Source organism: Thermobia domestica, chromosome 6, assembly GCF_964235325.1.
Source record: "Thermobia domestica chromosome 6, izTheDome1.hap1.1, whole genome shotgun sequence".
In the NCBI taxonomy this organism is placed as follows: domain Eukaryota; kingdom Metazoa; phylum Arthropoda; class Insecta; order Zygentoma; family Lepismatidae; genus Thermobia; species Thermobia domestica.
The window spans coordinates 271,811,963-271,824,401 of record NC_137459.1 but is presented as its reverse complement, the minus strand read 5'-3'; the positions used below and the strand labels follow the sequence as shown (position 1 = coordinate 271,824,401).

Genomic DNA, 12,439 nt, shown 5'->3' with positions numbered 1-12,439 from the left:
TTTTTTATATTTCTTTTTAGAGACACGAAGAGGTATTTTAGAATATTATAAGGAACTATGTGGGTTTATTTACTCAAATTTCAAGATGTTATTGTATGTTCAAGTGCCAAAGAAATAGCAAAAGAATGCTTGCCATAATGCTCGATTCAATAACTTGCATCAGTTATTTCAGAACTGTATTTTTTAAACCATACTCCGTCCATCTTGTTATTCCCCTGCTGTTGTAACAATAAGTGAACTCCTACTTGTAAAATCTAATTTATTAAAACATATAAAAAGTTGAAGATAAGTGTTCCTCAAGTGTTTTTTATTATTAACTCAAATTTTTATTTTTAAAAACATTTAAAAAAATGATTCTACTTTTGATACGTCAAATGTCACTTTAATTATTGAATATAAGTCAATGTATTAAATCTATCACATCTACAATATCACTCTCAAAAATTCGTGAATTCTACCTAATCTATCTCTCACTGACCAGGTATTGTAATGAAAACACATAGTAACTTCTATATTTCCAATGTGTAACCTTTTTAGTATACAAGGATAACTAACATAAATATAGATTCAAACAAAACAGTTTAATTGAATCTGAATTTGAATTGAAAATGCAGGGTTTACATAGGGTTCAATTATGTCCTCAAAGTCGTATCATACGTACTCTGCTTTCTACAGAACACTTGCTATAACTTGGGAAACTCTCATTCATTACAATTTCCTGCTAAAATTTTCATCGTGCCACAAGAGCATTCCTCTTTAATGTCTTCCTTCTTTCCTTCCACTACACCCTCCTCAATGTCCTTCAGACTACATTTTCTGAAGTAATGTTCTAACTATTGATTATATTCATTTTTAAATATCCAATATTGCTTTCACCTCTTCCACATTTCTTTTAGTATTTCGTCAATCCAATTGAAGACAACAATGTACTAAAATTTTAAGCATTACGTTATTTTATCCTCAGTAACTAGAAAAATATATTACAAAGAGAACTACACTTGCAAAATAAGGATATAAAATTATTACAGAATATATATTACATTGCTGGGTATCTTTTCACAACCTGAATCTTCAGTAAGTTGCAGCACATTATTTTTTTCACAGTGCATGACAAGTAGAAAGCTGGACGTCACTTTAATGCAAACGTTGTGCATGATAACGCTATAGTTTTCTGCCGCACTTCATCGTTACCCATTTAGCACATAGACTTCAGCAACATAGCTCTTCAGTTGAATTATTGTAGATAAGCTATTTGACCTCTTTCTTCTTATTTGGCATATTATTTTCATATTGTCTTCATCCCTTTTATACTTACGCAGATTGAAGATGCAATGGGCAATAGTTGGCAGTGGATCTACTTCATTTCAATGGTTATTCTCGGAGCATTTTTCGTTATGAACCTAATTCTCGGTGTGCTAAGCGGGTGAGTGGTGTTCCACACAGCAGTGCATGCTTCGAATGTTTGTGATGGGCGTGCTTTGTACTATTATTAAGTTTTTGCATGTCATTCAAAATATGCTTATTTCTCGACGCATCTGCTTATGAATGAAATTCCTTCAGCACTGTTTCCTACTCTTTAAGCTATTTCTTCTTTTGACTAACTGTTTGGCTGTGTGCACATAACACCTTTGTAAATTTCTTGCAAAAATATGTTGTACCGTTTGTCTATATATGATACTGATAAGATGTTTATTGCCTTTATTTATATCTACACATTTCTAAATTGGTAAGTACGACCATAATTAGTACATAGTATCTTAGAGGTGTTACAATTAGGTTCTTTTCCTTCTAATATGTTATTCACTTTTTGTTTTTCGAAATATAAACAATGTTGAGAAGTACGAGAATAGAAAATGAATTAGTTTAGAAGTTTTTTTTAAATATTGTAATGTTAATTAATAACATGGAATGTTTGTCAAATTATACACTAATTAAATAGGTAACAACCAGGTTTTTATATTTTATGTTCAAAGCAATTTAAATGCAATGATAAATCTTGCAGTTAGCTTATGACCATTAAGAAAAATAAGTGGTTATGCCACTATTATCAGAATTGTATTAACAACTTAAGTAAATACTAATACTAATGCAAAGCTGAGCTATTAATATCAGCATTCTAATAACGACAATTGCATTTCTTTTACTTTACTAACTGCCATTAAGAAAACTATCTTTTTCTATTTAATATTGGTTTACAATGAGCTTCACTCAACATTTTATAAACACTTCTTACTTTAAAATATACGTATCTCTCTCAGGTTTTGAGCTAAGTTAATATCATTATGAAGTCTTAAGTTCACCAATATTTAAACCAAATCTTATAGTAATATACGTGCCAAGATAAAACAAGGATTAAATTTTATAAGTATATATTCAGCTGTAAACAATTTATATTTGACTTGTGTTTAGGAGTATCAAAAGAACATGAAAATATACCTTTGGTGCGATTCAATATCTTACGATATGCACCCTCAAATTTTCCATGCAGCTTTTAATGTGGACAACATAAACATTCCTAAAATGAGAAGCTTCTCAGATTCGTTCTTCAATTTAGAGTATGTCTTCATAGTGAATAATGTTCCTAAAAGTTCTTGTTAAATTTAGGAAATATAATTAGTTGCTTAAATACATAATTTAGTTGTTTCATCAAATTTTATAATCACTATGGAAATACAAATCTTAAAATTATTTTCATTTCTTGTAGACTACTAACTTAGTATTTGCGAACACATTACTTGAAATTGGTCTAAACCACAAAAATAGAAAATGTAAATACCCTATTGTTGCATGATTTAAATTCCATTACTTTCTCTTCTCTAATTTTTCTGCAATATAGATTTTATTAAACGAAATTGTAGTCTGCTACTTCGTCTAATAATACGTGCATAGTGGAATCTGGTTCTGGTGCTCATTACCTGTTACTGATGCTAAATTGATATGGCTAAACTTGGATATGAGAAATGAAAGAAAAGTATGAGCTCTAATTATGGTGAAGTATTTCTGTCATGAAAGATTCAATTTAAGAAAAGTTTGGTGTTCATGAAATAAATATACTGCTTCAAACAATCAGCTATATTTGGATTCCTCTTACGATCTTTTGCTCTTCCTCTCCCTCTGAAATACTTGAAGTGCTGTGTCTACAAAAAGTAAGCCTCTTTGGGAATAGAACAGCATTAGAGAAGCATTAGATTGTAGTGCAATGTATGACTAATTCTTTTAGAGGTCTATGGAATCAATGAATTCTTTTATTTATAAAAAAATCTTTTCATGGGAGCTACTATCTGCTTGAAGGTCTGAAAGAAAACATAATTTGTACATATTTAAATTTACTTAGTTTTTTTACAATAAATATTCGACTGTGTTTTAAACAAAACATCATCTGCAGAAATAATACTTTAATTTTTATCATTTTTTGCGTTAGCATCATACTTTTTGTTTATTTTACCTTACAGTACTTGTTTTGGCTGAACTAAAGAGACATGTGTATATCTGTGTATTAAAAATCACTAATATAAACTTCTGTTATAAACAAAAGTCTTGCGAACAGGTTCTAGCTCACAAGAATAGCAAATTAATCCTGCAAGTTATCTTACAATATTCAATTTCAAGTATCAAATAGCCTTTATTAGTCTGAACACACATATGTCTACGTTCATATATCAACCAGTATCCAGTTTCTACTGTGCATGTACTGTAGCTTGTTCAATGAATGCCTTAATATTTGAACTTCATTTTTTAATCTGCTTATTTAAAACTCTTCCATTAACTTTGCTATTGTACATACGCATTACAAGGAAGAATCTATTATATATGGGTGCAGATACTATTCCCGTGTTTTGATTATATACATATACATTAGTGAGAGATTATTGTCAAAAAAGAAAGAAACAGAAACTGAAGACAGAAAATGTGTACACGAATTGATCTAGATTTATAATAGAATGAGATTGGTGTCATGCCAGTAAGATAATTTTATAATCTTTTGGAATGGTTTCTATAAATATACTGAAAAATATCAAGTAATAACGAAAACCCAATGAATATGTTTTCTAAACACTAGAGCTGTTTTCTATTATAGTTTCAATATGTTCTGTGTAAAGTATATAAGTAATTTTACAAAATGAACATTACCTTTCAGGTTTCAGCTCGCGAGAACACTTAATACAATGTCATCTATGCGATGTAAGAACATTTACTGGACCATTTCACATGCAAAATTTATTTTAAATCATTTTCTATCATTTGTTTCTACTTCCTATTACATTTCTTGTTACCTATTGTTTCAACTATATACAAAGAATAGTCTATTGTTAACAGTAAGTCGTTATTCGCAAATAGATTCATTTTTAATGTATGTTTACGAGATTATTTATTTACATAAATCAGTCTAAAATTGGTGACAATCCCTTATCGTCAATTAAATTATTCTGATTATAGCAACATAAAACCTATAAATATATGAAGAAGTAATCAGCGCAGTTATTTTCAAAATAGTAAGTTAATGATCATTATAATATAGGCTCAAATATTTCTCATTTTGCGTGTTCAATAATTGCATTTCCATATATATATATATATATATATATATATATATATATATATATATATATATATATATTTGTATGTAAATTACCTGTGAAATACACAATTTTAACGATTGACAAGTGGTTATCTTGCGCAAATAACACAGTTATAGAAAACAATATTACAATCTTGGAAAGCGGGAAATTTAATACTTACAAAATGCTATTAGACGATATAATTATTGCTTCCGTACGCTTTCATGTTATGCAGAAATTTAGGTTCCCGACAATTATGACGTAACAAATTGCGCACTAGAAATTAGCCTATAAGAAAAGTTCTGGAAGCGTTTATTAGTTCATATTTGAAGTATTTGGATCCCTTTCTATTTTTTGAGATATTTGGTTCACTTTCTAAATTATAATATTTTCGTCTTTAATTTGTCCATTCACTAAAACAGTGGTGAAAATCGTAGGAAAGATTCTTAACTCAAACATACAGGGTGATACAAAAGTGTGTCACATTATTTTGGGAACAGATTCCTCACATCAAAATAAGAAAAAGAAAGTTCATATGGACCGATGCTCAAAAGTGGATAGTTTCGGAGTTATAGGGTGCAGAAAACGTAAAAGAAATTAATTTTAAAAGTTTATACTTCCACTATGGAACCTATCGTAGTCGGGTCAAGACATTACTGAGTTACTGGTATGTGAGCTATCCAAATATCCATGTTTAAGAATCCTCCGGTACTTGCACACCAATTCTTAGAGAAGTATATAGAGATTGATCAAGTACTCCCAAACAACTTCTCTACAAATGATTGTGCAAGTACTGGAGGTTCTGAAAGGTGGGTATTTGGGCAGTTCACATACCAGTTCCTCAGTGATGTCTTGGCCTGATTACGATCGGTCCTATAGTAGTGGAACTATAGACCCTTTAAGTTCATTTTTTTCATGTTTTCGGCACCCTAAAACTATGAAACTATATACTTCCGACCTCAGGTCCATATGAACTTTTTTCTTATTTTGATGTGAGGAATCTATTCCCAAAATACTGTGATAATTTTTGTAACACCCTATATAATAATAATAATAATAATAATAATAATAATAATAATAATAATAATAATAATAATAATAATAATAGATATAAGAAACACCATGGAACAAAGTAAGTTATGACAGGACAATATAGGAGAGATGGATCCTTCCCTCAGTTTATTGCGTGCTTCTGGGAAACATCTCTAATTAAGTATAGGTTTTCTTGAAAGTCGCATTTCTTGTCATCTTATAAAATATTTTTACTTTATGAACATTACTTGTATGAAAAGAATTTCCTAATATTACAAAGAAATTCAATACCACCAGATGTAACTAAGGCCTGGTACTAAACTGATCTGTAGCAACGCAATTCTAATACATTCCGGCCAACTTTAATGGGTCTGAATTAAAGATGAGTGTTCAAGTTTCTTTGAACATAGTTGCATATTTTGAACTGTGCCAGCTAAATGTTAAATATGAAATTATGTTCATTCTAATTCTATAATCTCTCTTACGCATACAGGTGTACATATTACAGTTTTACAAACACACACTTTCCTTTTCATCATACAAATAACAACTTAGTAGTAAGCGTCTTATTCGCTTGTAGAGCTAATTTAGCTACCTAACTTGCTATGATTCTATTCATAAGCTAATAAAGTAGACACATATTACTCTTCAGTCATTGAAGAGCGTTCAGCTACAGCGTACTGTTTATAAACCTTCCACTTCAGTGCTTCTCATTTTATTTCATCATTTTTTCTTTCAGTTATCATTTTGGCGACATAGCTTCTCTTATATCTACTACAATAATATTTAGAATCAAAATGCATGAATTTACTCGGTTTGGTAATTTTATATATGAATATTTATATTACTCTTGCACTTATTTTACATAGTAAGATAGTATTTCATGTTTGAGAAAATTAGGCGTCGGCAAAAGATATGACACGTCGGTTTCAGTTTCTACAAGCAACCATTTACATTTACTATTGTTGACCTTATAATCATGTTAAAACTAGTGAGTATAATGAGCAACAAAAACGTTGAATCAAGTAAAACAGGACGGTCATATATATCTTTCAGACGGTCATATATTACTCTTTCATTCCCATTATTTTCTTCACGAACCCAATACTGAATTCATGAGCTTGACCTACCTGGTCCTGAAGTAAAAATGCTTATAGTTAAAGGAACAGATGCGATATTTCTTTCTTATTTTTGAATTCCCTTGATTAATTTAACAAAATAGAAGCCAATATTACGTGTAGTTCTTGAAGAAATGTACATTCGCTTAAACTGTAGGTTGCATTAGAAAAGTAAAAGCTGACCCATTTTGCTTTAAGACTATGAAATTTCTAGCTTTTGTGTATGTTCGTCAAATATTTTTCTCCAATCGCAACATACCTAGTCTTTGTTTTATTTTTTTTATATATCTATATATTTGATATATAAATTTATTGTTTCTTACATTTGGAACATATCACACTAATCCATTTTCTCTGTTCTAGAGAGTTTTCTAAAGAAAGAGAGAAAGCAAAGGCTCGTGGTGATTTTCATAAACTTAGGGAAAAACAACAAATAGAAGAAGACTTGCGGGGTTATTTAGACTGGATAACCCAGGCTGAAGACATAGAACCAGAAGGGGAAGATCGGGCGCAGGATGGAAAATGTGAGTAACTTGTGAAATGTTTAATATCCCAATACTTGTTAATCGTTTTATTAATTATTCCTTGCATACACAGAACTTAATATCTCTAAGAAAACAACTAGCGTTTGAGGTGCCTAGTATCAAAATCCACCACATCCACTTCGCTTAGTTTCGAGTAATCTCGCAAAACGTACAGTTAAACTCCATATTATACACGCGCACAAAGTCCCATATTTGAACGTTTTTTTTTCTTTTAGTATTTTAGATCAATCATATAACAAGCGATATATAACTAAATTTAGGTAAAAAAAATTGAATTTGGCGGCTTTTGATACTAGGCGCCTCATTTCACCGGTTAACCGTTTCTGCATACAGTTCAAGTTTTCAGAGTACTTCTAATTTTTAGCTTATATACCTGAATCATTTAGGTAATGTAGAGGTCTATTTACTTCCATGCCTGTGCTTATATATATATATATATAAATGTTGCACGCTTAAATGTCTTTTAAATCTTCTCTTGTTTGAAACCAATATCTTAAGAAAATAATAGAGCTACAGGGTTTACCGCAAACGTTTATAAAGGAAATAGGCTGATGTGCCTATACAGAATGGTCGCTCAAACAAAACTGAACATGTAACAAAAAATAAATACTTGTTTTCAACTTTCTAAATATAGTTCAACTTTGTATACAAAAATGACAAAATAATATTTTTCAGCAGCCTTACTTGGTAATTTCTAATGTAGTATTGACCCTTATACTATCGATTTTCTTGTTTGCCTGTTACCAACGTCAGATTACCTACCAGCTCCGTTTCCTCTCTACGTGATTTACTGAGAAGCGGAAAAATAAATTGTGACTTCACTGGGTATGCAGTCGCAAATTATTTTTCTACATTATCAACATGAGTTTAATTCTTAAGTAATCTTAAGCAAGTAGTTAAATAAGCCCCTTTTCTGATTTTCGGAATTTCATTATCTGAAATAAAACAGGAAAAGAGACGGCCAGAAGCGCACCTACAGTAAGGTCCACCAGGCCCGGACCCCTGCCGTTTCCCCCCAAAAAATCCTAACTCCACATACATTTGTACAACTTATCAATAAAGCCATACTTCTTTAACAGGGGAATGATATATGTAGCATAAAAATTTGATCTTATACTTCATCAATACTCTTTCTGTTATAAAATAAACAATCTAGTTCTATCATATTTTTTGACAACATAGGTAGAAGTATTTCACAATTACTTATCGCCTTTTCCGGTGTAGAATAATATCCGTTCAATACTACATACACGTAGTTGCTTGTACTATTGTACTATTGAACACCCTTCCCCCAAAGCTTGGACTGCTCCCAACAAAAATTTTGGGCTGCGCGCCTGGTGTCGATGTTTTGTTTTATTTAACATTATGTACTGATTTAATGTGCTTAAAATGCATTCATTTTTATTAGGATTTTCTTCTTGGATTAAGTAAGACAATTCTTTTCACAATCAAATCTTTTATGGCATGTTTATATTTCTTTAGCAAAAGTAACGAATGAAACAGAATCAGCAGATAGGAATGAAGAAAATGAGCAAGAGGCACAACAAGAGTCATGGTTCAAAAGAAAAAAGAAGAGTTTTGATAGGTAAGAACTGAAGTGATGATTTCTTATTCTTTTTATAAATTTACGATTGGACTCAAATTGCAAATTTTTATTTATTTATTTATTTTTACTGTTTCTCATTTTATTTTAAATTGAGAGTGATCTTCATTTACCAGTCAAATTATAATTTCCCCAAACTCCATCCTATTTGAAAATAATTCGAAATTAAATTTAAAGCAAAATGCTTAGAATGTAGCATTGATAGTATATTGTAGAAACATTATGTTTGAAATAGGTGCCAATATGACTTCTAATATACCCTATACTATAAAATGTACCTTACTTCAAAATTTTGCCTTACTATTTATAGATATATTCATTGTCTATTTTTTTCACTTAAATGAAACAGTAGATTTAACCATATGTAACTATGTAATTATTTTAAAACATAGTAGTATTTGTATTAATATCTTGTATATACAGTATGTGTAGCATTTGTAGTAAATTGTTTTATATATTTGTTTTACTGTTTCGATTAATCATCGTTCACATGGGGAGGGTAGATTTTTTCTTCTATTTCTTTACAAGTTTAGTCTTAAAGATTGAAATTGACGATTAGCGATTATCTTATTGACCCTACATCATTGTAGTATTTGAATTTTAAGTTCAAGACAGTTTCAAGTTGTTTTAGTTATAGCTTCTCCCAGAAATAACTTACATAATATGTAAGAAAGATGAAAACATTTATGAATGGAGAATTCGTCCTAACTTACGCAAATTCTACCCTTCTTATATATTTCAAATTATGGAAACGTTTTACGACAGTGTACTTTATATTAATGAAATGTCTTTTTCTCTGATCTTGATAAGAATTGCAAATGCTTTGAATTAAATATCATACTTAACGAATAACAATACAGTAGTTTTGTAAACTACCAAATTAGTTGTAATGCTTTTAAAATTTCATTTTAGAAAGGAGATATTTTCCGGTTTCTGTCAAACTAATTTGAAATAGTTTTCAGAATATTGACTTTAATACTTTTCTTTTTATCTAACATGCAGAATTGTCTTGATTTTCGTTTACTATGTCGCGATTAACTACATTATCGTTTATAGTAGTTCAATTATATTATAGCATAGTGTGCTAACTAAAATATAATTGTTGTTAACAACATTATCGATTTGAAAAATATAATAACTATGCTGCGCTACACTTCTGGTAGCGCTCTATCAGGAGTTTCGACACTTCGATTCACCGATAAAGATCTAACGTGAGCTTTCAATTTCACTAACCTTACAGCGTGTTTAAGCATTTTGAGTATTTTAAGGAATATCATATTAATATCCTCTGAGACGTCATTATTTTATTTCGATTCTAACATTTAGACAATGGTGTTATTTGTTTAGTATTCTTATCTAAGCTTCCTTCTGCAATTATTTACAATATTGTAAACAACTATGTCACGCTGACAACAGTATTAAATTAATTACAGTAGATTGTTCAGTTTGTGTCCAATAGATTTGCAATGCTACTGCAGTTGTGCCAGAAACATGAAACCGGTGTCGTTATCACTGATCTGCCTCCGTTTGCTGGTGCTGAAGTGTCTTTCTGGTGCTCTTGAGATACCGTTGTTGAAAAGGCTATATCATGACTTTTTTCCAAGAAGGCCCTACATTTTTTGTGCAATCGAATCGCAAAATGGTTTCAGGAAAGTGTAAAATTATTAGTGTTGTTCATCTGCTTAAGGCTAAGTTAGCCGCATAACAACATATTTTCAAAGTAAATTAATAGGAACGCATTTAACGAAACCCCAAATACATTGTCCGAAGTACATAGTGTGTGTTTCTAGAGGCCATGTTGAACTTAGTTTGAACCCCATGCCGTAAACGTCGCCAACATCTAGTGACCCACGCACCGGTAAATGTCGATCGTCGATATAGCGACGCGTCGAAGGATTACCACTTTTGTGCCACTGGCGGCAGAATTTCGTCGAGTCGAAACAGATATCTAGAGTAGGGGTGTTGAAGTTACCACCGCGTAGCAACGAGAACTTCATTTTGGTCCGCTCTCCTTCGATTCGTCGAGGAGAATCACGAAGGGACCAACACGAACTATTGCCGGTCATGTGCATGTGGTCAGACGAATTGTTTCTAAAATGAGTTCCGGAGGTCAAGAGTAACCCCTGCCTCTACATCAGGAAGTGAAAAATCTTGAGATGAGTGTGTATAATTGTATGAATTTAGGTGGCAACTCTCGCTGACCATTAGAAAATGAATATGGAAGTACTATAAAATAAAGTAAATAGGCGCGCGTCAGTTTGTTATAAAATTACATGGAGAATGCATTTTATATTATCCCAAACGGTTATCGTCGAATATACACGGTTAAAGGAGTACTCTGATTGGCCAGATTAAAAAAGACCTCAACGAGTTATCCCTCTACAAGCAAGATTTCCTTAATCGCCTCCATGGCGAAATCTGAAGAACACGCGCCTAGTAATCATAATGTTGGTGGTTTGCGCCCATCATGTGATACTTTTATTTTACTGCTTTTTATACTCGCCTTAATGTAAACAAATCGAGCATATAGGCGATTTAACGTATTTTGGGGGAATAATTTTGTTGTTCATTGGCGTTTCGTCTCGACTATGACGCTGGTAGTATAATTTTCAAAACGGAAGTGGGGCCACCGCGGATCGTCGCTGAGGGGCCGCCAGTTTTTGGCGAAATGTCGCTAGTTACCCATTGGTGGTCCACCGACGTTTACGGCATGAGAAAGGTCCCAGCACGTCGTCCAATGTAGAAGGAAGATGGACAGTAGTACTCAAAGAGGGCATACTGCTAGTAAATTGAAGGTCGTCGGACAACGCGACGAGTGGAGTTGTGTGTGAAAATCAGTTGCGTTTAGATCACAGTCTGCCTCAGCAATGTCAGGACAATGTTCCTATTGAACAATTGAATTACTTCAAGTAGTGAAGCCGCAGGATGGCGATTTATCGTTCAGCAGAATTGTCCCTCACGTGGGTCGTGACAAGTCAGTAGTTTGTTGGTGGTATACACGATATGATGAAGATTTCCACATCAGATGTATTACCTAGTGCCCCCACGGCACATCTAGAAGTGTTCGGATAAAAGGATTGTTCGCAGCGTCCTAACAATAGCACGGTGATCGCCGTACCGTTCTCAGCTTCTATGTGATTTTAAAAATACTAAACAATATCTATTTGGAGGCAAGTCTACGTTCCCGAGCTCCTCTAGCACGGTTATCTATAACACCTGCTCATCGCCGAGACTTGTTCGGTGGTTGGAAGAGACTGCCGTAGCCAGGCAAATGAAGGACAGTGGTATTCCGTGATAAGAGTAATTTCTAACTTGAGGTGAGCACAGCTGTGGACATGTGCATGTCCTTAGATGCACAGGTTACTGGAAAATCCACTCGCCATACAGGATCCACACCAGGCATTCTTGTGTGAGAGACAATAATCTACACATATCACTTGCCTCTTTATCTTCGTTCATGAGAGTATGACTAGTATTTTATATATTCGTGACGTCATACTATCATCCAACGTTATCTGAACACTGTGAGACATCTTTCAGCAGGCTAAGGCACATCACCATACCACCAATGTGACCTATTGT

At 32.4% G+C, this 12,439-nt stretch overlaps 1 protein-coding gene across 23 annotated transcripts in view; it reads left to right on the top strand.

Moving 5' to 3' along the window:
• The window catches only part of Ca-alpha1D (Ca[2+]-channel protein alpha[[1]] subunit D), an 836,510-nt gene that overhangs the window by 594,016 nt on the left and 230,055 nt on the right, over window positions 1-12,439 (top strand). For 21 of the 23 annotated variants that reach the window (XR_014131916.1, XM_081762817.1, XM_081762798.1 and 18 more), the window contains exons 8-10: window positions 1,320-1,423; window positions 7,073-7,233; window positions 8,737-8,839. Coding sequence is in view for 22 of the 23 variants with exons in the window: in XM_081762817.1 (XP_081618943.1) it covers window positions 1,320-1,423; window positions 7,073-7,233; window positions 8,737-8,839 (368 nt within the window). In the remaining variant the exon portion in view is untranslated. The remainder of the gene's footprint in view (window positions 1-1,319; window positions 1,424-7,072; window positions 7,234-8,736; window positions 8,840-12,439) is intronic. The other 2 variants (XM_081762797.1, XM_081762818.1) reach the window with 1 other exon arrangement.